The sequence below is a fragment of the Podarcis vaucheri genome (assembly GCF_965113315.1).
Source record: "Podarcis vaucheri genome assembly, chromosome: 2".
Lineage (NCBI taxonomy): Eukaryota > Metazoa > Chordata > Lepidosauria > Squamata > Lacertidae > Podarcis > Podarcis vaucheri.
In genome coordinates this window covers 62,492,542-62,518,933 of record NC_138760.1, presented here as the reverse complement: position 1 = coordinate 62,518,933, position 26,392 = coordinate 62,492,542, and the positions used below count along the sequence as shown (strand labels likewise).

Below are 26,392 nucleotides of genomic sequence, written 5' to 3'. Positions count from 1 at the left end.
ATGGGACAGGTGGAGATTTGCCTACCTACTGGGATGGTTAAAACACTCCTTTCTCCAGTAATAGCAAGACTTGTAGAGAACAAGGTGAGGCAGGATCAGGGCCACTCAGCACTGTACAATAGGATAGCATTGTACTCAGGGCTAGTCCACTCATGAGGCAAGGTGAGGCAACCGCTTTGGGTGGCAGGATCCACAGGGGCTACAGATCTTTATTCCTATTGTTCCTGATGTAGATCTTCATTCACCACTTCCTCCCTGGTGGGGAGGGGGCACCATTTTGTGGTTCACTTCAGGTGCCAACATGTATTGGGCTGGCCCTCTGTGTACTGAAAGCCTGGCAACAGCTTCAGTGCAAAACACGGGGGGGGGGGGACGGGGACACAAGGCTCCTGCACCTTGAATAGTTGTATAGAAGAGGGGATTTCAGCAGGTATAGCTTGTACACAACTACTCAAAGTACAGAAGCCCTGTCCTCTTTTTCACTTAGCCACTCTAAACAGAGAGGACCAAAAGCACAGCAAAAGAAGAAACGTCCACTGAATTCCTTTGCAACTGGCTAACCTGTGGCTCTTCAGATGATCCTGACTACAACTTTATTAATCACCAAAGCTGATGGGAATTGTAGTCCAACAAGATTGGGAGGTTCGTAGGTTAGACACCCCAGTTACTCTCATATCTGAATGCGTCTGTAGATTCAGTCACATCAGTAATTACAAATCTCAGGTAAGGATGTACATTTGAAACTCTGCTGGCTGTATTTAAAGCATAAATGATCTCGACAGATATTAAATGTATATTATGTTTATGCTTTGATTTTCCACTAGTCTCTTAAGGAGCTTATGAAAAAGCAACAGTGAGCACATTTCTATGATGTCATTTTATGGCAATCGAATTCAGCAGCTTGATTGAAATATTAGTACAATGGAACAGTTTGAAGAGAGCTCTGGAGCTTAACATGCCACAAAGATTTAAATGAAAAAACTAACTTGGAAAGGGGATAAAAACAGCAACAGGAAATCACTTAATGCTACATTTCCCCAATACCTTCTGCACCGCAGTTCCATCTGAATTGAAACGAAACACTGGAGTTAATGATATTTATGCCTGCTATTAAAATACAATGTAGCTTTCTCTGGGAATCCTATTATTTCATTAGGTATCTGCCAAGTTTCCTTTCAGGTGCCATCGTCCCAAACACAAATTCATTTCAAAAAGTATTTTCACTTAAGCAAATGGATGTTTTATTCTACTTTTGTGTTTTTCTTTTGGGATCCAACTATTTCTCTGTCTTAAATCAGAACTTGCAATTTCAAAGGTTGTTTTTTTAAACAACAACAACACAGAAACACCCACCATTATGCCTCAAGGATATAAGACCTTGTGAGAGGACATCTATCAAGAACCATGGTTGTGTGCGGCCGATAGGCTGTTACGCCTTTCCCAAGTGATCAGTTTACACAGGGATGGCCCAGGACATTTTGCCACTAGAGGCAAAACATAAAACACCACCCCTCCATCTCTTCCTCTACCACTGCACACCCACCTGGGAGGTAAAAGGAGGCAGAAGAGGAGAGGGCAGTGGCAGGCATGGGGCAGAAGGCACACAGCAGAGGAGGAGACAGGTGTGTGGTAGGTGCACAGCAACTGGTGCATGGGGGTGGGCAGCAGGTGGTGCAGCGGTGGCAGCAAAAAACTCGTTGGAAGTCAGAGTTGCTGCCCCCCCCTACTGTCCGGAGCCTGCTGTCCTGAGGCAATTGCCACATCTCGCCTAACTGGCGGGCTGGCCCAGAGTGTGACATCAATTATTTGTGGGGAAACAAGACATCTTCCTTCACATAAGTACTACTGTTGCAGGGAAGTTACATTTTGACAGCATCAGTTGAACTATTAAGTGCTATGCGGGGTGTGGCTGCATGAGTTCCACAGTCAGCTATGGGATAATGTCTCTGACATCCCAAGTGATACATGGACATGCCTCGTCCAGCATGCCTGTGGCGTTCTGAGAGTTCATAAAAAGTTTATTTTGAAAACGTTATCAAGGCCAGCATAAGTGATTTGTAGGGTAACCACCAATGCCCACATTGCAACAAGGAGCCCACTCCTGACTCCAGAGCTGCCTTGGCCCCACTCAAGTGGTTGGATCGTTTAGAGGAAGCCCTTGGCTGAATGGGATCTAGTGATAGATAAGTGTAGCTGGGAGAATATTTAAAGATCACTGAATTTATGTAATTGTAGGTGGAGAGCAAGACATCTGTGGAAGCCAACCACATGGCAAGGGAAATGTTACCATGCGAAAGGGGAAGCCAATCAGAAATGGGGAGTAATGGGAATGTGGTAAAGTTCACCACATCTCCAGATGTTAAATTACTGGCTTCTACATGGCTGCATGAAGCCCAGAGTGAATTTGCTAGTAGTAGCCTCCACATGATAAAATGGCCTTTTGCCTCCACTCTTATGTATGGCCTTCACTTCCTGAAAATTTGTTGGGTGCCACTTCTAAAGGGCAAGAATGCAAAAAAGATTTTTCACCACCATGTAAAAGCTGAAATATTTAATTAACTGCTCAAGGAGAAAACGTTAAGAAGAAAATATTTTGATTTGAGGAATGAAGAAAAACAAGTATGCAACGGAAAAGAACACATGATGGTACTTTTTAAGTGGTTGGCAGTGATGCTGTTGGCAGAGTTTTCAAACAGCATCGGCATTTCCCTATTCAATGCAGTCAGGTACAGGAAATAAAAATCAGCAGTGAGGAAGGATGCTGGAGTGTGTCTCAGGGTCTTTATGGGATGGATGATGGGGGAGGGAGAATTGGCAAGGCTGCTGTTGCTAGGCATATTCAACATGCAAAATTCTTGGTTGGTGAATGGCTACACAGAGATTTCATGATCGCTGAAATTACAACTAACTTGCATACTCTCTGAATGGCTATTTTTAGGAGCAGCCCTTTCATGTGGTAGAATGATGTAGATTTTACAAGAGCATTTATAATGTGTTTCATATGGTGCAGTCCTGGTACAATTTTGCTGCATATAAGAGAAAGCTTTAACAAAATAAAAAGGCTCCATTTTCTCCCTTTTCCTTTATATTACTTCTTCGGTTTTGGAGTTAAATATTTCTTAATCTTTATTTTCTTCAGCTTGACTTCCATCAACAGAGCAACAAGATACAAAGTCTGAAAAAGTTTCTGTAAATGTCTAATTGTCATTGAAAGATTGTCCAGTAGCACCTTAGAGACCAACTAGGTTTTTTCTTATGCATGCACACAAAAGCTTATACCAAGAACAAACTTAGTTGGTCTCTAAGGTGCTACTGGACAATATATATATATATATATATATTTGCTTTTGTAGATTTTCACGGGTACAGGAATGCAGGTTTTGGTGTCTTCGGGTGTCTTCCCGTGTAAGAGTCGGGGTGTCTGTGCGACGTTTCGACGAGGTCTCACTCGTCATCTTCAGGCTGGTGCTTTCGGCTTCTTGTTACTGGAACAGAGCAGAGTCTGGTGTTTGAGTTCCTATAAATACTGTTGAGGGGTGTGGTGTATAGCCTCCAACGTTCTGGGCAGAGAGGAAGTTCCTAGATTAGTGTGCCTTTTCTTCTTTTGTTCCTTAATTACTTGAGGGATATCTTGGGTGATTACATGAGTGATATTCTGAATACCACTGGGTGGGTCATTAAGTGTAGATTAGTTGCTAAAGCTTTCGTGTCTTGACCTCTTGAGCTTGTGAAGAGTTTTTCTGAGAAGATGGCTGTGCTGCATTGTGAACAACATGAACAAGCGTGACGACACGTCCCGCCTGCCAGACATCTGGAAATTAGCCCTCCCCACAAAAACCGACACCAGAACCAGAGGCACACAGAACGTCGTCACCAATCAACCACACCAGACCCAAACCCAGACCCTCTCCACAGACATATTACAGACTCCATCCAGTAGCCAAACTATAGTGGCACCTCCGGATGCTGCACCCCCCTGCAATCCCTACACAGATCTGGCTGGCACAAGGCACAAAACCACAGCTCGCCCCTATACACGAAGCCAAGCCAGAGCACAACTAAATGCAGCACAGCCATCTTCTCAGAAAAACTCTTCACAAGCTCAAGAGGTCAAGACACGAAAGCTTTAGCAACTAATCTACACTTAATGACCCACCCAGTGGTATTCAGAATATCACTCATGTAATCACCCAAGATATCCCTCAAGTAATTAAGGAACAAAAGAAGAAAAGGCACACTAATCTAGGAACTTCCTCTCTGCCCAGAACGTTGGAGGCTATACACCACACCCCTCAACAGTATTTATAGGAACTCAAACACCAGACTCTGCTCTGTTCCAGTAACAAGAAGCCGAAAGCACCAGCCTGAAGATGACGAGTGAGACCTCGTCGAAACGTCGCCCAGACACCCCGACTCTTACACGGGAAGACACCCGAAGACACCAAAACCTGCATATATATATATATATATATATATATATATATATATATATACACACACACACACACACACACACATATATATATATTTCGACTGTGTCAGACCAACACGGCTACCTACCTGAATCTAGTGTCATTGAAAGGAGAGTTACGATATTATTATGCCCTCATATCTTTGGTGATCTATAGGGCATTTCCTTTCTTCTCTTTGAACTATTTTGTCAGTCTCCATCCCTCTGACCTGGAAACACTGTGCATGGCAGTCCATCTGCAGTTAAGCACCTTCTTACTGAAATGCATGAGACTAGGTTGCAACGCTATGCCCACTTACCTGAGAGTAATTTCCACTGAGTTCAGTGGAACTTAATTCTGAATAGTTTCATTTAGGATTGCATTGTTAAGCACAAGCCTAACGTCCCCATTGACATCAGTGGAAGTTGTGCTTAAATTTGGACTGTGACTGGATCACAATCACTGTTTTCATGTCTTACACTTGTAGGATAGTTTATTTATTTGGATACCAGCATCTGGTTCTCTGCTCTGTTCTAGCAATCATCCACTAAGAATAAGGTTATTGTTTTCTTACATTAATTTATGCCATTCCACAGAAAATCAGCATAAGACACTCAGCTTGAGCTACTTTTTTAAAAAAATACCTACTCTGTTCATAACAGACTTTTTACACTTTCCAAGTGGCAAACTGTGAGTACCTCAGACTAAAGTACCAAAGTTGAAGAGGCTGCTACTCATTTTCATGCCTGCAAAGCAGGAGTTGGCAGAAATAACCAAGATCTCTACTGTCTTGATTCGTTTTTGCACATCAAGCCAATTTATATGTTTTCTGTGTTACGTAATGCAAGTCACCCTATCTTAGCCTTCCTCAGCTTGGTGCTGCTAGATCTTTTGGACTACAACTCCCATTGATCATTAGCAATGCTGGATTTACATTCAGGCTGAGCAGCCTGCAGCCTCTTGCTATTCTAAAAACAAACAAACAGGCAGGCAGATTTTACTATCTGGGCCCAATTGCTTAGTGCCATTAAACACATGATGTATGAGTCTATGGCTGTAAAACAATTACTCAAATGCATATTTACTGTTTAGTAAAGTTCGTGGAGACTTTAAAGCTACCTAGAGTCAAATGATAAAGTCAGCTATGAAGCAATACAAGTATTCAGATCACTGCCCACCACTACAGCAGGTGTTTGAGAACAAGTGAGGATTCTTTTACATCACTGTGAATCACAATAATATTTAATTTTGTTGTTTTGTGAAAATAATAATGAGTAAGCAATATGAAAGTGGTGCTAGTAAACAAAGGTGACAAAAGGAACAGAAGGAAATAATCATTTGAAGTCAAACACATCAAAATGGCTTCGTACAGCAGGCAGAAACGGCCCTCAGATACAGAATATTCATGTTTGCAAACAGACGAAAATCAGTTAGACTACACTGAGCAGTCTGAGGAAACTGAAAAACAACCAGCTTATATACCGAATGCAGCCCCCCCCCGAACTTCAAGGAGAACTGTTGTCAGTTACTACCACCACAAGTACAGTACAGAAATTACTGGAGAAAGTGACCAAGGCCGTGTAGGGCTTTAAAGGTCAGCACCAACACTTTGAATTGTGCTCAGAAATGTACTGGGAGCCAATGTAGGTCTTTCAGGACCAGTGTTATATGGTCTCAGTGGCCACTCCCAGTCACCAGTCTGGCTGCCACATTCTGGATTAGAAGAAGTTTTGGGGTCACCTTCAAAGGTAAGCCCCACGTAGAGCGCGTTACAGTAGTCCAAGTGGGAGATAACCAGAGCATGCACCACTCTGGTGAGGCAGTCTGCTGGCAGGTAGGATCTCAGCCTGCGTACCAGATAGATGGAGCTAGTAGACAGCTGCCCTGGACACAGAATTGACCTGTGCCTCCATGGACAGCTGTGAGTCCAAAATGACTCCCAGGCTGCGCACCTGGTCCTTCAGGGGCCCAGTTGCCCCATTCAGGACCAGGGAGTCCCCCACACACGCCCCATCCCCCCAAAACAGTGCTTCTGTCTTGTCAGGATTCAACCTCAATCTGTTAACCACCATCCATCCTCCAACCACCTCCAGGCACTCACACAGGACCTTCACCACCTTCACTGGTTCTGATTTAAAAGAGAGGTAGAGCTGGGTGTCATCTGCATACTGATGAACACCCAGCCAACCCCCCCCCCCAATGATCTCTCCCAGCGGCTTCATATAGATATTAAAAAGCATGGGGGAGAGGACGGAACCCTGAGGCACCCCACAAGTGAGAGCCCAAGGGTCTGAACACTCATCCCCCACCACCACTTTCTGAACACAGCCCAGGAGGAAGGAGCGGAATCACCATATAACAGTGCCCCCAGCTCCTCTGGACCAGGCTTCCTCAACCTCAGCCCTCCAGATGTTTTTGGTTTACAACTTCCATGATCCCTAGCTAACAGGACCAGTGGTCAGGGATGATGGGAATTGTAGTCTCAAAACATCTGGAGGGCCGAGTTTGAGGAAGCCTGCTCTAGACGGTCCAGAAGGATGTCATGATTGATGGTATCAAAGTTCACTGAGAGTTCCAGAAGAACTAAGAAACAGCTTTCAAATTTGTCCCTAGCCTACCAGAGATCATCGACTAGCGCAACCAAGGCAGTTTCAGTCTCATGATGAGGCCAGAATCCCGATTGGAAGGGATCCAAATGGTCCTCATCCTTCAGGCGTGTTCAGCAACTACTTCAATTACAGCTCTAGCTTCTACTGGATTCAATGACTGGCATTCATGCTTATCTTGTTAAAACCCATGGAAACTCTAAAAATCATATGAACTTTATGCCAACATACTTAACAAGAAATGCTCAGATCAAAACCCAGAGACAAAATCAAAGCAGAGAAGGATTACTGGGGGCTTGTACTTCAGTGAGTTATTGCAGTGATTTCCCTTTTGGTACAATGTGGCTTGGCATTTAGGGGAGTTGATGAAACATTTGGTTTACCAAACAACGGTAACTTTCTTGGATTGCTTGAATTAATTGCCAAATCAGATCCCTTCCTATGTACACACATAAAGCAGTATATGAGTAAAGACTCTTGATCAGCCATCGAACTTATCCAAAACCATATGTGAAGAGGTTATCCAGCTGATGGCTAATACAGTTCGAGAAGCAATACTGAGCAACATCAAGCAGGCAGGTTATTTTAGTTTATCAGTCAATTCAATCCTTGATGTTTCCTATGTTGATCATCTTTCTTTCCTTGTTAGATACATTTCTCCTAGTGATGAATTACCAGTTAAATGGTTCCTGAGTTTTTTGAGCTGAAAGATCACACTGGTGGAAGCATGGCTGAACTGATACTGAATGAGTTCAATGAACTTGAAATGAATTTAAGTAAATGCAGAGGACACTCATATGGCTGGAAAGTATAACAGTGATGAACAAAAAAACTGTGGAAAGGAACAAGTATGCAAAGTTCATTCCGTGTACCTTGGGTTAAGAACTTAATTCGTTCCAGAGGTCCGTTCTTAACCTGAAACTGTTCTTAACCTGAAGCATCACTTTAGCTAATGGGGCCTCCCACTGCCGCCGTGCCGCTGCCGCGTGATTTCTGTTCTCATCCTGAAGCAAAGTTCTTAACCTGAGGTAATATTTCTGGGTTAGTGGAGTCTGTAACCTGAAGCGTCTGTAACCCGAGGTACCACTGTACTGGACATTCCCTAAATCTAGTTAGACAAACCACAGCTGACTTGTGCTTACATTGTTGAAGCCCTCAATCATATTTACTATGATGAAACTGAAAAAGGATACTCTAGATGCCAAACTGACAAACCTCTGAAAAAAATGGAAGAATCTGAATTCATTTTCATGCTTCACCTTTGGAAACATTTGCTACAGTTAGCAAGGCAATCCACAGTATACAAATTTCACTGAGCACATGTGCAAATATTTACAGCTCACTACTGCAGTTCGTATCAAATGCTCAGGCTAGTTTTGATGAAGCTGAACAAGAAAAATGCACTCTACTGCATGTAGAGCACAAATCTATCAAGAAGCAGCAGAAAGTAAAAACAAAAACAAAACAACGATGGGACAGTACCCGAAGCCTTAGATAAACTTTCTCCAAGAGACAAATTTAGGATAAATTAATTTATCCCTGCCATGGATGTTCTTGAAGCCAACCTAGACAGAGCAGAAACAGTGTATAGGAGTGTAGCTGGCAATTTTTCATTTTTGGTCAACCTGCAAGCTACGAAGGAACAGATTCACAATGGCGTCAAGATGTTGATGCAGGAGTATCCAAAGGATGTTGACCTTAGTCTAATTGATTAACTCTTGCCCTTCTACCTGTAGTCAAATAAGGTCACCCTGAAAAAGAAAAATTCAGCCACCAAGATATGTATCAAATAATATTCCAAGAGAAAATTCAGACAGCTTTTCCCAAATGTGGAAACAATTTTCAGATGGTTCCTATGTTTAACGATTACAAACTGTACTGGCGACAGATAGTTTTCTAGACTAAAAAGGATAAAGAATGATCTATGGTCTATAATGTCCCAAGATTGGTTGTCTGATCTAAGCTTTCTCTGCACAGAAAATGATAAACTGTTGCTTGTTGAGTTTAAAGATATAATTGATAAGTTTGCATCCAAAAGAGCTTCAAACTGCTCTGACTTTGCTTAAAATGTAATGTTATAACATAGCTATGATTCTGTACGAATGTCTTCATTAATTCCATACTTTTGCAAACTTATTAAAGTTTACAAATTTATAAGCAATCTTTTTATCAATGCTAAAATTTCACCTAATGCAAATGCACCTACTGCAGCCCAGTGGACACTTTCTCTGAAGAAATGCGGCTTTCAAGGGGGTCCATCTTTGAACAGAGAAGTGATGGGAAGAGATGGGTGCACAATTTCTTCTCCACAAGGAGTTTTCTTCATCCAAATTAACTCCCATGCAAAGGCCTCTCTCACCCAAACACATTTTTGCTTGTATTTGGAAGCACACTGTGTGCGCGTGAATGCACAAGGGATGGCAAATTGGAAATGGCAATTTGTAGCAGATAAGTATTGGGGCAAGAGAAAAGCACCGTTCCGCATCCCACTGCTCCTCTGCTTAAAGCATGTTCCTCCTGAAGCCATTTTTCTTTAGAAGAAGTGAAACGAAGTCAATGCACTTTGTGTTTTGATTCTCCCACATCATTGCGTGATGGGAGAACCCATACACAGTGCAATGACATAACATAACACACTGAGCTCCCCCATTCTTTAATGGGAAAGAGCGGGGAGGGAGAAGCACAGAGTGGTGTCAGTTGTGTGTCCCTTGAAACATTCTAGGTTTGATTAATTACTTGTCTTTCATGTGTCTCAAGGTGATTTACAAACATACCACCAAACAGCTAAAAAATGTTTTAAACATGGTACAGGAACAACTAAAGATAGATTTAAATCCAAGGCAGAGACCGTCATCCATCTGGAAAAGCTTGTCAAAACAAAATTTGTCTTCACTTGATTCCAGAAAGTACAGATCGTGTTTGCCTGTCATATCTTAACAAGGACGGTGTTCTGCGTGACAGGGGCAGCCCCACTGAAAGCCCTGCCCCCAGGTTACTGCGAAGTGGGTTGCTGATGTCCTTGCAACTTGAGGAAGCTCTATTGCAGAATGCAACAATGTATGCCTCCATCTGCACTATACCTTTAAAGCAGTACCAAATGACTTTAAACTAGGCATAAGCAAACATGGCCCTCCAGATATTTTGGGACTACATCTCCCATCATCCCTAGCTAACAGACCAGTGGTCAGGGATGCTGGGAGTTGTAGTCCCAAAAACATCGGGAGGGCCGAGTTTGCCTGCTTTAAACGGTCATGGCTTCACCCCCTAAATTCCTGGAAACTGTAGTTAAGGGTGCTGAAAGTGGTTAGGAGATCCCAATTCCCATCATAGAGCTACAATGCCCAGAGTTCACTAGGAAGAGAGATTGACTGTTAAATAACTCTGGGCGTTACAGCTCTGTGGGGGGAAATAAAGGTCTCCTAATACCTCTTGGTACCCTTAACAAACTGCATTTCCCAGGATTCTTTGGGGCAGCTGTAACTATTTAAAGTGGCAGAATGCTGCTTTAAATGTATAGTGCAAATTAAGCCTTACAGAGACTATGAGGGATAAAGCGCAATGACAACACATCGTACACCTGGTCCTAAGCTGCATAATGCCTTAAATGTTAGTTCTGCCCTCATTTGAGCAAAATAATTGAAAACTGCCTGCTAAAAAAACAAAAGCAGTTTTTTAAAAAAAACAATTCCTATGTAAAATATAACAAGTCAAGAACTTCAGCTTGGAGCAATGTTATTTTAAAGAACTTTTCTTCCCGCCCAACCTTTAAAATGCCTTATTCAGTTCTTTTCAAGCTAGGGTTATTAAAAGCTGAAGAAAAATGGTTGCCATTTCGCAGATGCACTGTGTACTCATTTAGCTCAGAAATCACTTTGTTCTTCAAAGTGAGAGTTTCTAGGATGCTAATCTGTAACGTGGATAAGCCTTGTGGGTTTTGGTTTGTCTTTTTTATGAAAGAAAAACTAAACAGCTGATTTTGTACTGTTTCAACAAACAAGCCTAAAACTGCATTCAGAAACTCATATAGTTAGTGATTTAGCATCAGTTAAAATGAACACAAATTAATAAAAAACACAGCAGCTATGGATGGTATATTTTATACAAAGGATGTATCATGAAAAACATAATACACAAGGACTTTCACACATACTTTTTATTCATTTTCATACTGTATAGGCTGGCAGACCATAATAAAGAAATTGGCTCTATTAGTGGTATTTTTAGGAGTGTGTATCTTCAACCCAGGGCAGTGGATGAGGAGATCTTGGAGATTCCACCCTGCAATTATGAGATTCTGTGATTCAGTGTTTCATCCTAACTGATGCCTCTCCAATACACTCAAGTTAATGTAGCTCATGGCAGGCGCACCAAACACGATGTTTCTTCTGAAGCAGAAACAAAACCACCAAGGCACATATGCGTACATAAAACAGAACTGTAGAAAATTAACGTCTCTCTTCTTGAGTTCGCCAAAGGTGAACGAGATCAAGTTTGTCACGGCCGCATGAGAATTTTCAGTGACATGACCATGCCCAATACAATCAAGTGCACACTCTTTCTCTGGTGGGTATTGTAGATCTTGTGCATACACACACCTAAACACCCTTGCGTTGATTGGACACAAAGCTCACTGGATAATCTTGGGCCAGTCACATCCCACATCACTGGGTTGCTGTGAGGGTAAAATGGGTGGGGGTGTAAAATGGGCTCATACTCCCTGACCTCCTTAGAGGAAGGAAAGATTAAAAGAGAAATGACATCAAATACAAAATAAACTGATCTTTTGAGACATGGTGGCCATGTCACACAAGAACAGCTTCCCAAGTTATGCCCCACGAAATGTTTTGGGCTACAACTCTCATCATCCCTAACCATTAACCATGTTGGCTATGTCCGATGAGAGCTGTAGCTCAAAATAGCTGGAGGACATTAGGTAGGGGAAAGCTATGTTACACCAACACCAGGGTTTGGCAGCACTGTACATGCACAAGGCAGGAAGGAGTAGCAAAAAGCTTTTGGCTTGCACACTCTATCAACAGCTGCTGAAGCTTTAACTTAACCGTATTTTCTCATGATGTCAACTGCAACAAGTAGTTATAAATACTAACTTTTCAAACAAACCATAGTTTCTGAAGCTGACTCGCAACGAGAGGGTGAGCAAATGGGCTGAATGGCTGGCGCAGCTGCGTCTTGAGCAGCAAACCACGCCCCCACCAAGCTGCCTGATTGGGTGCTCAACTGGGGGCATGGCGCGCCAGCCATGTGGATGGGGCAGGGGGCGTAATGCCCCCTGCATGACGCGGGAATTGTCTCCCGTCCACAACACCTCCCCTCCGGAAGGAGGAGAGGCCTTTCTGAAGCTGGCTTATTGAAAACTAAGCGTAATTAATGTTCATCACAATTCCAGTCCACACGACAGAGCAAACTGTGGATAACTTAAAAATGGAAGCAAAAGATCCCACACTCCTCATCTCAGAAGCATGGGAAGATAGAGGGATCAGGGGGAAGGAATGCACAAGCTTGTGCATTTAATGCTAAACCATGGCTTTGCATGATGTTAAAATGTGGCTTGGCTGAAACAAAGGAGGTTATACCGGGTGTGATACTGAGAAAGATTATGACCTGTCTTATAATCATGAATGCCCCTCAAAATAAAAAGGATTCAGGAAAAGCAGTGTGATAAGCAGTGTGATAGATGGCTATAGCACCCTGCACTCTGCACTTGGCAGAATAGTATGGGACAGAAATGTGGTTAAGAAACAAAATATACCATAAGGAAAAAAGCAGGGAAATGGGACTACTGCATATTCAAATATCTTGACTGGAGATACATAGCTAGACTCTTTGATGCATAATGTGCTTAATTGACCAAGAGTAACAGAATTATGACTCACACCTATAGTACTCCATATGCAAAATGCTTTGTAGCCTTTATCACATCCATCTGCACAGCATCCTATGAGCCATTTTTAATCCTTACTATTCTTATTTTACAGATGCAGAACTGAGGCTGAGAGAAAGTAACTTGCTTAAGGATACTCAGTGTACAGAGATGGCAAAAAAAGGAAAGAAAAAGCAATAAGAGCACCATTTCCCAGACTTTAATTATCCAGTGCTCACTATCATCCACATTCATTTTGTATCATCCACAGATTCATGTCATGGTAACCCTTGTAAGGATGATAATTATATCCAATTTTACCATTATATAAATGCTTTAAATATTCTACAGGGCACTTGGCTATATGGGGCTACAGTGTAATAAAGGGTTATACCAGTTCTGTAGTTGTATGGAAGCTGCACAAAAGGCTGGTTTGCAAAAGCAAGGTTTTCTTATTAATGTGAATAGTGTTCCCAATCAAATTAACAGGAAACAAATGTAAAAATATTTCCCTTTTATTTGTTTGGATACCCACCCCCCCGCACATATTATACAGGTCATTTTTAGAAACCGATGCAACACGATTTGAGAAGAACCAGCAGTACGACTAGGTTTAAAAGGCCAGCTGGTGCTCTTTTTTTCCAAATAGTGGGTGGGATATCATAGAACCCTAGAGTTGGAAGGGACCCAAGGGTCATCTAGTCCAACCCCCTGCTATGCAGCAATCCTGCCCACAGCTGTCCCTGGGCGGTATTGAATCACTAACCTTCTGGTTAATAGCCAGACACACTTCATGGAGACAAGTCCAGATCTTGCTTTCTCAGAAAAGCAAGTTCCATTGAAGTAAACATGCTTAACGTCATCAATACCTCAGTGAGAACACTTTGAAATGTTAGGCTGGTGGAAAGTGTAAAGGGACAAAGCATCCAGAACTGGAAGATCCAAGGCTAAACTAGGTGAGAGTCATATGAATATAAATGTGCAAGTTTTTGTTATGTAAATAGCAACTGCAGCATCAGAACACGGGGAGTGAGAAAGGAGAGTTTAAACCTGTCCACTCTTGCAGTGGTCACTACAAAAATGTCTCCCCCTCCCCCCCAAAAAATGCTATAGGCATTGGGTGGGCAGCCTCCATAGGTGCCCATGGTGACTTCCTTCCAAATGAAATTTTGGGCAGATGAGTGATGTTGGTTGGGACCATGGCAAAGGCGGAAAGGGCTAAAGTCCCTTCCACCCCCTAACAATCTGGATGCTGTGCAGGCCTCCCAACCCTTCTGGCAGCTGCTACTGACATGTGTGTGTTCACACAATTAATGCTGCTTCTAGCTTGCGCCTGAGGAGACCAACTACCCAATGGATTATATGGATAACTGTTCTTCTAACACAGTAAGGGACACTCCGTATGCGGCAGTAGAAGTGGAGATGCACTGAAGATGAAAGATGTATCCATTTGCACTCAGCCATGTCTGAAGGAGCTTGCATCAATTTTTCTGTGCATGAACCCTGTTTTGGGAAGTCAGTCTAGATACTGGTTCTCTAACATGTACTCTTAAAAAAGAAGACATGTAGCTATTTCACATAACAGAGAGGAAAAGTGGGCATTTTAACACACAACTGGGAGGGAGGGAGAGGGGGGGAGGGAGGGAGGGAGAGAGAGAACACGAACAAGCTTTCCACTTGGTATTAAGGAAGGCATTAACTTTCCCTTTGCTTAATACACAAACCCACAGAACCCAAGATGGCTTACACATAGCCAGAATCTGCCCTTCCATCATAAATGTTTATTTTAAACCCATAAAACTGGATGTCTCTGACCTCAGCCTGTTCAAGCCAAAGGGAGTCCTTGTGTTGACTGAGGCTGAGCAAGTCTGGCCTGCAAATACCTATGGGAAACCCCAGCTCATTTCCGTAGCTAACACACCCAGTTCCAAAATTAAGAAACATAGAAGTGCTTCTTCAAGCCTTTTGGCTGCTGTATATTACCGACCTGCTGCAAGATGCAACAATGTTCAGAAAACTCCCTCAGGTGTCAACTTAATTATATTGCCATAGAAAGGAGAATAGTTTAATCTGATCAAAGTTTCAACATGTCTGACCTTTAAGGTTTATAACCACCTAAAAGGCAGACCTACCTACTGACGAGATACCTCAATTTGGTTTTAAAGTGATTTGTACCATTTAAAAAAGGATATACTTTTATGATTTATAGTTGATTTTGAGGGGGGAAATTAGCTTTTGATGATGATACATTCCACACTGGTTTTTGCAATAAGCATCGCTCTGTCTCTTACATCTCTTTCAAGGAGAGGTCCTGGTAAGGGTAGACAGAGCTTCAAAGCTGCTGGATTAAACCTATCATATATACACTGCAGCTATTATTGAAGGTCAAACTCTGTTTTGAAACATGGGCAGACACTTAGCGGTATAACAGACAAGGGAGACTTCCACCAAATGCTGTAATGAGCCCTCATCTTCCAGAACACGAGTGCTCCATTCATGGCTTCCTCTAAGATACTGTAAAAGCCTCAAACAAGTCAATGCCCTTCTCTCCCCATTCTCATGTTTGTTTGTTTCCCCCCACTTTCCAGTTGGTGACTTCTTGAGGTCACTGAGCATGCTCATCATAGGTCCATTTTAGGATTCTTGTTTTGGTTCCCCTTTGGATTTTTTTTTAAAAATGTTTTGTACTTCTAACATACCTCAGGTATTCATGCAACCACAAATCTTGTTAGCACTCAACCATCCAAGTTTGTTATTAGAGGGAAAGAGATTATGGGGGTTGAGGTGGCAAAGAGAACAAATGTACCTTGTGCCTACCTCAAGTGCAAACATGGTTAGAAGCAACATAGCAAAGTAAAATACTGCCACCTTCTTTCTACCCCGCCCCCAAATCCATCAGAAAAGCAATCTGAAAATATTACAAGTTTAAAATCCTAGAAATCAAAAAGAAGTATTGTTTAAATATCCATTCTTCAGGGGAAAGGCACGTGTAAATATCATAAAGGTGTAAAATTATTTAATATGGTAAATACTGTTTGTGCTTTTATATTGTAAACCATCTTGATATCTTTTGATGAAGGGTGATATATAAATCTAATAAATAAAACAGTGGGTATATTTGACTGTCTTCCCTCAGATTATCTGCAAATATTCTGTGGTGCGGGGAGGAATTGTGGCTGCCAGTTGAGGGAGGGTTATACCATGTGGACAGCGCAGAAACATAGAAAGTAAAAAAGGGACACAAGCAGCTTCAAATCCACATTAAACACCAGTGTGGGTGAGCTCCCTTGTCCCCTCCGGGCTAAGAACAAAAGTTTCCTAGTGATGAAATTATACATTGCAGTGTGACTATTGAGGGGAAATGTCTTCAGATGTCCGGATACCAGCTAACACACAGACACCGTTTGCTGCTGACAGATAGTCCTGCTAAGACTGAAACAAATCTTCTATGTAAGTGATCCTGTTATAATGTATGCTGAGATAAAAGCATTCAGGTTACAATCCCAAATACCCTTACCAGGGAGTAATACCTGTAAAACTCAGTGCGACTTCCTCCTGAGTAAACCTATTTAGGACTGTGCTGCCAAACTAGATTTGCATGCCCTTGATCTTCCCGAGAAACATTATTATAACTGAAGTACTTACTCTTTGGTGGTTTAGCAGAACAGGACCCTTGACAGTTTCGAACAGCGCTCCAGAGGGAGGCATATGAAGGGGAGCAGAAAAGAAGGATTACAGAATTAATCCCAACCTCCTACATATGTTTACAGGAAACCCTGACAAGAAATAATACACCCTTCACTAAACATGGGTAATGCACAGTAATCTCATTTCGGGAAAAGAAGGGAAAGTGAGAATCTATTTAGAATTTTAATTAAATAGAAGTACCCCTGTTAGAAAAGTGAGTGGTGCCCAATCAATCTGCAGGCATCAATATATAGCTTACCCCATTGGAATAATCTGTCAGCCCCAGCTACTACTTCTCATCCGCCCATGTGCTCTTCCTCTGTTCCTGCATCCTGCTCCGTAAGCCACCTGTGCTACAGGGCTGGTATTGATTCATGTAGATCAACTGACCACTTTATTTACGGGTTTCCCCAAGTGTTTCTGTTCGCAGAATCCCGGCCAGAAACCAGATTCAGTGTTGCCTTTCTCATGAACTCCACCCATCTTAATTGCCAGCTCAGTTGTCCCTTTCCTTCACCTTGGGAATCTCCGGCAAGACTGGCACTAACATTAGGCAGAGTGAGGTAACTGCCACAGTTGGCAAATCCTGGGGGTAGGGAGACAGTAGCAGGAGCAGCCCCACCCACCATTTTTAAGTCCCACTGTAGTTTGCCTCTGTTGGAGGATAGAGTTGTCTGTGCCATACAGTCTGTCCTGTGTCCCCCCAAAGCGAGCCTGCTGCCCTCAGGTGCAGAGCAGCACACTGACCCATCCTTAACGTTGAGAGTAATGTGCAATTGGGAGTCCAATTGGCTCTGTATGTAATGGTGGTGGGGGGTCACACCATCTTGTCCTTTGACTCAGGCCACAAAATGCCTTGAAGACCAGCCCTGATCTTCAGCACTTACACATATGTATACTGAAACAAACTAAAACCAGAGGCACTGCAACCGTCTCTCAGGTAGAAGCTTTCTAGTGGTGATGGGACAATGCTCTGACTTAAAGCTTATCTCTCTATAGCCACAGAGTCTTCAGGCTCATTTAAGCCCTGAACCAAACCTGTTCAGCACTGGTTAAGCGCCTCACCATCACATCTAAACATATTTGGAAAGGCTGAAAACAAGCTATATGAAATAAGATCAAGAGAAGTGAATACTGGTGATACAGATGCGAAAGGAGGTAATGTCACAAGCAACAAAGAACATCACAGCTGCCGAGGAACAAAGAGCAGTGTTAGTAAGCTAGGCCCCAAATGGCACCTTAAACCTAAGTTACGGTTGCCACATCAGAATGTTTATTAACCAGGGGGTTGGACTAGATGAGCCTTGAAGCACTTATAAGGTAGGATAAAATCTGCAAGATCTTCAGACTCATGGAAACAGTTAATGAATTTGGTAGCAGCTGAATGTAACTGGTATGCAAGAGTTTGCTTCTGACTTTTGAAGAAAACCCAATCCAATCCAATATAAATACAAAATAACACTAAAGTCCATGATAAAAACCCATGTACAGCTACATGTTACCTTGCAATTTTACTTCTAATCTTTTGGGCATTAATAACTAATATTCCAACGGATAGAACAGCAAATTGATTTCAGTTTTTATGGCTACAGTTATAGACATTCTACGAGTTGGCAATCCATTTCCCACTTGGAGGTTTGCAAGGAGGACAGATCAACACATAAATTTTCTGTTGCTTCTTAATCTCTAGGGCATTTCTTTTGTGCTACAAAAGGCATTTGGGTTAGCCTACCATCCCTGCTCGTCCAACCTAGCAGTTCGAAAGCACGTCAAGTGCAAGTAGATAAATAGGTACTGCTCCGGCGGGAAGGTAAACGGCCTTTCTGGTTCGCCAGAAGCGGCTTAGTCATGCTAGCCACATGACCCAAAAGCTGTATGCCGGCTCCCTCAGCCACTAAAGCGAGATGAGCAGTACCTCATCCCCAGAGTTGTCCGCCATTGGACCTAACGGTCAGGGGTCCCTTTACCTTTACCTTACCTCTTATTTCTGTGGCTTACCTAAATAAGAAACAAGCGAGTCATTGTTTCTCTTAGTTTGCATGTCCAAAGAGGTGTTAAAATATGCCCAATTCCCAAATGAGCAATAAGAAACAGAGATGCTCAAGTCAATAAGCCTAACATCAGTCTACTTCTTCTGACTAGGAGTAGTATGATCAAAGCACTTTATCAAAGCCGCTAACAGATATCTGCAACTGTTAAAATCATCCTCTTGCATAGGGCTAAATGCATATCTTGTGCTTAAATGTGTTTTTTTAAAAAACACTTTAAAAATTCTTTTTAAAAAGGAAACAAGTAATATTCCAAAAGAAACAATATACTGTTTAAACCAGTAAGTATTGGGCTTCTGCTGTGCCAGAAATTTTGAAAAGCAGTATGGCACAGATCCCACAAAGAAGAACTAGACTCTGCTCTATCCGGTCCTGCTGTTGAAGGTTTCAGTAGTTAGCAATGTTTTAAGGCCAATGTCACATATTATGTGGAAGTGGTGAAGCAGAAAGTGCAAGTGATATTTCCACATAACATACAAGGGTGCTCTAAGAAACCTCTGTATTTTCATCTATTTGTGTGCTCATGCCTGTACTTCTGTCCCATCAATCAGACCAACATTGAATCCTGCTCAGTAAAATGTACAGGTAATGAGACCTTCATTATCTCTTTTTGTAGCTTGTTTTTTAATGTAAGTTTCCCCTTTCCTTGTTTTCCTTTTCTTTCTTTACACTAGGTGTAATGAGGACAATGCTCCTATATTTCTAAAGCAAGCGGTTCTCTTGCTCATATTACTGTTCCAGTTTTCTATGCTAGCAAAATAAACTCCCATGAACAGTCCAGTCCATTAGCTGTCAATCCCGCTGTCCCTTGTTAGGATTGCAGCCTTATTTTTTTCCTATATTAACATTACCAGTGAACTAAAACAACTGCATGCTAGTTCCTTTAGATCATAATTTGTTGTTGTTAGTGCTATATTTTGCCAGCATTTTCACTGTGTGAATTTTTGGCCTGGTGTGAGAGGGGCCTGTGAACCACTCAGTAATGGACCAAATATTAAATATATGACCCTGAAACACTCTCCTTGTAGTTAAAGAGACACATACCAAGGATCAATCAAAATAAAAATGAACTGGTAGCACTTTAACAAGCTATAAAAAGTTTTACTGCTTCATTGAGGCTTATTTCTTCTGTAGTTTTCATTTCTAAACTACCAATGTCCTGATATCCACTAAAATTAGCAACTGTTACCATTATATCCTTTGCACTTTTAAGCAAAATGTTCCTCTCTTTAAGGGTCACCTGTGATAGCAAGTTTTCCATTTAATTTTGACTCGTAAAACTTAACAAAACATTGCAAAGCTGGATCCTTCCCCCTTTTCTGCGTTTAGGAACTGGTACTATATTTCCCTCCCAGTTATTAGAAAATATTAAAAACGTTCTCTTTAAAACCAGACACTACCCTTCAGGAAATTCTAGCATTTCAGGTATGCCCAAGCCAGCACCTTTGCTTGCATGCAGTTACCCTAATACACAGAAGCCGGTCTAAATGTAGACTAGCTCCACAGTAACAGCAAAAGGTTCTGGAGCATGAAAACCTGCACCATCCAGCACCAATGACTGCATGAGCAGAGCTCCTATAACTAGCTAGTGATTGGTGCTGTCATTTGTAGATGTGCATTAGCAAGGGGATAGTGAAGCAGCTTTTGGTCCCAGTCCAAACGCTGCTACCCACTGTAACAGGTGAGAAGCCGCATTCTTAGCTTGGAATGCCCTGAACACATCTTAGGCAGGCTTGCACGTGTATGTCTGCATCTCCGCACAGCAGCAGGATCCAGTTTCTGTTTCCAAGATGAGGCCCAGCATCTTTATGAACTGAGCCGCCCGAGCTTGTTTTCATTTCACGCAGATGCACATTTGCCAATTCTATTTCGGATACCATTTTGTTTTCAACTCCCATTATTTATTGTGGAAAGGGAGAGAACCGCTCACATCTCCTGTGGGATTAAGTTAAACTGTCTAGTTACATTTGTAGCAGGCTAAGGAGAGAGAATGCTGTGATTTTCATTGACAGGCATTCCCCTTTGTTCTTAGAACTCACACTAGTAATTTTCTTTCTTTGTCTGGAATAAGATTCTTATTGCTAAATAGCAGCATTTACATTCTTTCATGGCAAAACTTACTTTGATCCTTGTTGAAAAGCAACTGTTTGAAACCCTTTTTACAAGAGGGAAAAAGTTTGTCCTTTTTGTTTTGTTTACAGTGCTATCTGCAAAACAAGTACCATAGAGCTTGAAAAGGTACAGAAAAAGGTAACCAAAATGATTAAGAAACTGGAGCAAGTTTCTCCAGGATGGAGAAGGAAGTCCCATTGAGTTGAATGGGGCTCACTCCCAAGTAGGCAGGTACAGCAGTATGTTTAAGGTGTTTTCTTTGGGAGATGGGGAAGATTGCCAGAGACGTATTATAGAGGTTATGCATGGAGTGGAGAAGGATAAATTGCTCTCTTATTTTATAACATAACCAGGACCTTGCTTCCACAAGAATGGCTACCGGCCAAGATAGGAAATCAGGCAAATTCAGGAAGTGATTGTCTGGTGACAGCTGCCAGTCATGAAAACAAAATGAAGACTTCATCTGGAACAGGCAGCACACCAGTTATTGATGGGAACAACCGATGGGGAGAGACTATTCCCTTCTTGCCCTGCTTGTACGCTTCCTGGAGACACCCCCCATTTGTCAAGAAAAATGTCTGAATCTAGCAAGATATTGCATTCGGCCTGAGATGTACCATGGGTTTCACCCAATCATTTTTCTCTTTCTGTGGGAAAGTCACTTCAGGTACATTTTCTACCACCAAGACTTGGGACCGTTTCCTCACAACTACCTAGAATTCTACTAGAATTCTTCCTTCATACACTGAAAGCATTGTTTCATCTAAACTACTGCTGAATAGAAACCCACAAACACACACAGCTATCTCAGGCATCAGCTGTCTAAGAAACTGGCCTGCCCATTGTAAGTTCAATATCAGACAGTGCTGATTGTACGCTCAACAAAACCCAAACAAGTTTACCGACCTAATGGAAAGCAATTGTTTCCCGACTTGGCTATTGTAAGAGATGAGTATGTAGAGTCCCATGACTATACAGCTAGACACTTGGCCTCTGGGGGCTGTAAGCAATAGAAAGAGGGGGTAGGGAGCAAGACAGCAACACAATCCAAAGCCTGCTCTCATCCTCCAAATGCAATCCAGTTTTATTTCTAAAGTAAAAAAAAGTTTATAGTGCAAACTACATTTATAGTGCAATCTTGAGACAGATCTGCTTAGAAGTCCCATTTTCAGAAATGAAACTTACTCTCAAGTAGGAACACCAGAAGCTGCTTTATATGGGATCAGACCAATGGTCCAGCTCAGACAGATTGGAAGCAGCTCTCCAAGATTCCAGGCAGGACTCTCTCTCAGCCCTACTGAAAGCCGAGGGCTACAGCCCCCCCCCCCAGCAAACTTGTAGAAACTTGTGGCCGTACGTCAGTAGGAAGTCCCACCAAACCCAATGGGATATACTGCCAATCATACATACATAGGTGCATACTGCAGGTCATAGTACTGTCAATCCCAGTCTTAAACATAATGTTTTTAAGTAAGCTCAACTGAAAGTTGGCGTGTGTAAAAGGAGATCGTATTGTCACACAAGAGGCTTATAAAGTACTTGAAGCAACATGACGAAAACAAGGCAGGAAAACAGACAAATATTTATTCAACTGATCTTTACCTTTACAAAAGAAAAAAAAGTGAAACTAAAAATAATATTAACTGCAACCGCCTTCCTGCAGTCAAGATGCTCAAAACATGCCAATCCCAAACACATCTCTGTTGAACAGAGTCCCTCTGCCATTTATAGTACCTACTTCCAAATGAGTAGGCATAAGTTCACAGCCTAATACTTGCAATATTTTAAATTATTTGAAAGGATGCACATAAGAGCCAAATACTGACATACTGCTAGGATTGTTTCCCAGCACACCAAAAGCATCACCACTTCATATACCACTGGTTTATTTAGTCTGACTTTTTCTGAATATAAATTATTGCAAGTCCTAAATTTAACAAAATAATTTTCAGTGAATTTTCAGTAAATACTAAAGAAAAAGAGAGAGACAAAAATGTAGGGACTCTATTGTCATATTTTAGCCACTATCCATAGCAGAGTTCCAATATATATGTATATATTTAGGCAGGTCTTGCTCTCATTTGTACCAGTATCCATCTGGTTCCAGTCTACTGATGGTTAGGTACTGTAGTCTCAGCTTTGCTAGTATGAGAAAAATGTAGCTTTAAGAGTAATTGTTTATTTGTTAAAAAGCAAACAAACTGATTTGTTACAAGGTATGCGGAGTACAGTGCACTTAAACGAAGGGTTCCTACACCATGCATCTGTATGCAAACACAGAAAGTCTGTCTGTCACTAGATCCTTCAGTATGAAAATTTCCTTCCAACAAAATGTTTGCCTCCTTACAATAATCTCAGAACTAATTTACTTGTGCAAAGAGAATAGGGGGAAATAAAAGTGACAACTAAGGCAGTACTCCCAGACACAAGGCAGCAGCTCCCATTGAATCAAGTAGATTCACTGTAATACCTCTGAATGTACATTACTCCAGTCTCTATACCCATGCATGCATTCATGAATGAAAACTCCAGTCCTAAATATATTTACAAAGAAGTCACATTGATTTGAGAAAGACTCAGTTCTAGAGTTTACTTGGATTAAAACTTAATGGAAAGAAAAATCTGGAATTTCCATATGTTGTTAAAAACCATATATATTCAAGAACCAGGTTATCACTTTTAATTAGGCCATTCTTGTGTGTTCTTTTTTATCATTTTCTATACTAAAAAAAGCATAAGATATAGGGACTAAGACTGTTGTCACTACTGTATTCTAATGTAAGCATAACAATGCAAAGTATTAGAAAACTTTACAAAATGAAGAGAACTCACCAAAGGTGACATAGATCCATTTGGCAGGTAAGCATCTGAGAGCATTAGGAAAGGGTATCCAGAGTAAGACGATCCTTTATACATCCCTGGGTCCTGATGTTTTAAGCCTGTTAAAATAAAAGTTTAACTTTGTCTTACAACCAATTCCCACTCCATTCACTCCATTCATACTTGCTTTATGACAAGAAGCACCACTGCATCTCTATGTAACTGCATGTTTTAAAACAACAACTATCCTTTGATTATGTGCATCTTTGCAGAATCGCTCCTCCACCTGAAGCTCATTTCCCCTTTGCTAGCACACATCAACCCAAAATCCTGACTTCTTTGGTAGCGACAGAAACAAAACAAAAAGCCACAAATAATCTGAATAACAAGCTTGATGTCAAAGTTATCACCGCCCTCCACCTTGCCTGATCTGACAATAAAGCAGCAGCAGGTTTCCCAGAGTTTTGATGAGTGGGGAAAGAGATGTGTATCCCTCAATCTGTTACCAAGCTCTGTTCCAGGTATTTGTACCAGGTCTGCCCCTCCTCCAGGAGGTCCTCAGACAATCCAGGTACTCCAGACCCAGAGGTGATCAGTTTGAGAGACACGGATCAGGAGTGCTCAGACGGACCTCTGCTTGCCTCCCTCCCCAGTCTGCCTTGGGTTCCTCCATCCCTGGTATTACATATATTAATCATATTTCAGTTATGAGCAAGTTGGGGGTGGCAGGGTGGGGGAGGGGAGGAGATTGTTACTTATTAAGTTTCAATAGCTTGTGCTGTTTGGTAGCTTAGCAGCTAAGGGCTTCAACTACCAAATCAAAGTCCCTCCCTCGGTTTTTTTTTTTACTGCTTTGATTTAACAGAAAGATGTTTTTTCTCCTGCCGCCAACCCCCCACCTCCTCCCACGCTCCCCATCCTCTCCTGAGTTCAGCATGTGAAAAGGGGAGAGAGAGAGAAAGAAAAGGCAGAATGAATGGATTCCGAAACTGACCATCCTCCATGTGATCCGGGAGTTTCTCCTGATAGACCCTCTGAGGATCCTGCAAGCGCCTGATGGCCTGTGTGGAAAGGAAAAAGAGAAGGGTGATCAGAGTTGGATGGAAACAATTTTTTTAAAAAAGTTACATATATATATATTATATATATATATAGCTTATTCCCCCTGCTTATAGCTCGTTGTAATAACCAGGGGGAATGAAAAGGTGGCGGAGGGGCAGAAAGCCCTTTGTGATGCGGAGTGGCGAGCGGCTCCCTCTCTCACCTCGGAATGGGCTACTGCTGTTGTCGCCACTGTGGCCGCGGCGTTAGAAGTCTGGCTGCTGGTGGTGCTGCTGCTACCGGTGCCGCCGCCGCCGCCTCCTTCCCCGCCGCCGCCGCCGGTGCTTTCGGACTCATTCACCAGCGATGACTTGAGGTCAGCCAGATCCCCCTCGGTGAAGACGTTGGCCTGGATCTTCTCCTCTTGCTCGCCTTCGTCCTTAAAGGCGAGCATCTCGTCATTGGCTCCCAAGTCATCGCCTCCGCCGCTGTTGAGCTGGGGCATTTTGTCTCTCCTTCTTTCCCACCCCCCCAGCCCGAGCCACGCCACCAACAAGCGAACTTCTTGGTCGGTGAAGGCGACTGGGGGATTTACAGATATATATTAAAGGCCGGGCGTGGAGAGGAGGAGGGGACGCTTTGAAATACAGCTACTGCTCTCTGCGCCCCTCGAGGAGAGCAGCCCTCTCTCCTTACTTTTAAGGGAATCTGCCGGCAACTCGAGGGGAGACCGAGACAATCGGAGGGATTAAAGCAGCGACCAGCCCGCACCTCCTCCTCTTCTCCCCGTGTCTGCTTCGTCCCTCCCTCCCAGCCCCAGGAAAGTTTGACTAAGTAGCAGCAGCCAGCCCTGCCTGGGCGAGAAACCGGCGACGGCAGCGCCAGAGGCTTCTGCTGGGAAAGGCACGGAGCGCCCGAGAGAGTGAGCGCTCGTAAGTGCGCGAGCCAGGGAGAGAGCCCCAGAGAGCCCCAGCCAAAGGCTTTCGACATCAAAGCAGCCGCCGGGTGATTGACAGCGGCGGGGAGGGGTTGGTGAGGCTCTGTTCCTCGCGACGCGCTCTGGCCTTAAAGAGACAGCGCCCGTCTCCTCTTGCAAGCCCGCTCCGGGAGAGATGCCCATTACGGGCATGCAAAGCCAGCCTCACTTCTAGGGTGGGGTGGGGGGCAGGAAGAAGGTGCCGCTTCCCAAATGCTACAGCAGCAGCAGAAAGGCAGCAAAAGAGGCATTTTTTGTTTTCTAATGAAGCGCTCATCGCCATATCTATACATACACAAACACACGTGTGCGCTTTCTCCAAATTTTCTGTGGAACAGGTCCCATTGACCTCAGTGGGAGTTAACTTCTGAATAAAGATGCAGGTTGGAACTGATGAAATCAGTCGAAATGAAACCCCTGTGATAGGGCAAGTCATCAATCAAATGAAAGGGGGCGGGGCTGCACAATTTCTTGCTAGCTGCCGATACCGACCCTTTTAATATGACAATAATGATAGAAATTGCCCCGTGCCAGCTAATGGCAATGCTTATCATCATCACCATCATTAAGAACCATATATAGTATAAATCGGATTTCCCCCTTCCGGTCGCTTCGGATTCCCATCGAACTCAATGCTTCAACATTTCAAACTTCCATGTTTATTAAGGCTGCAATCCTAAACACACTGCCAAGGGAACAAGCCGCATTGAACTGAGTAGGATTTACCGTACTTCTGAAAAAATGAGCATTGCGCTGCAAGGCTGTGATCC

The 26,392-nt window shown here is 42.7% G+C and overlaps 1 protein-coding gene across 13 annotated transcripts in view; it reads right to left on the bottom strand.

Annotated features, from left to right (window-relative positions):
* Nucleotides 1–26,392, bottom strand: part of TCF7 (transcription factor 7) — a 118,764-nt gene that overhangs the window by 92,136 nt on the left and 236 nt on the right. For 2 of the 13 annotated variants that reach the window (XR_014216564.1, XM_082211626.1), the window contains exons 1-3: nucleotides 24,870–26,353; nucleotides 24,600–24,666; nucleotides 23,618–23,724 (exon numbers count right to left, since the gene is read on the bottom strand). Coding sequence is in view for 12 of the 13 variants with exons in the window: in XM_082211626.1 (XP_082067752.1) it covers nucleotides 23,618–23,724; nucleotides 24,600–24,666; nucleotides 24,870–25,151 (456 nt within the window). In the remaining variant the exon portion in view is untranslated. Of the gene's footprint in view, nucleotides 1–16,583; nucleotides 16,662–23,617; nucleotides 23,725–24,599; nucleotides 24,667–24,869; nucleotides 26,356–26,392 lie in introns of those variants that run through there. The other 11 variants (XM_082211624.1, XM_082211618.1, XM_082211625.1 and 8 more) reach the window with 10 other exon arrangements.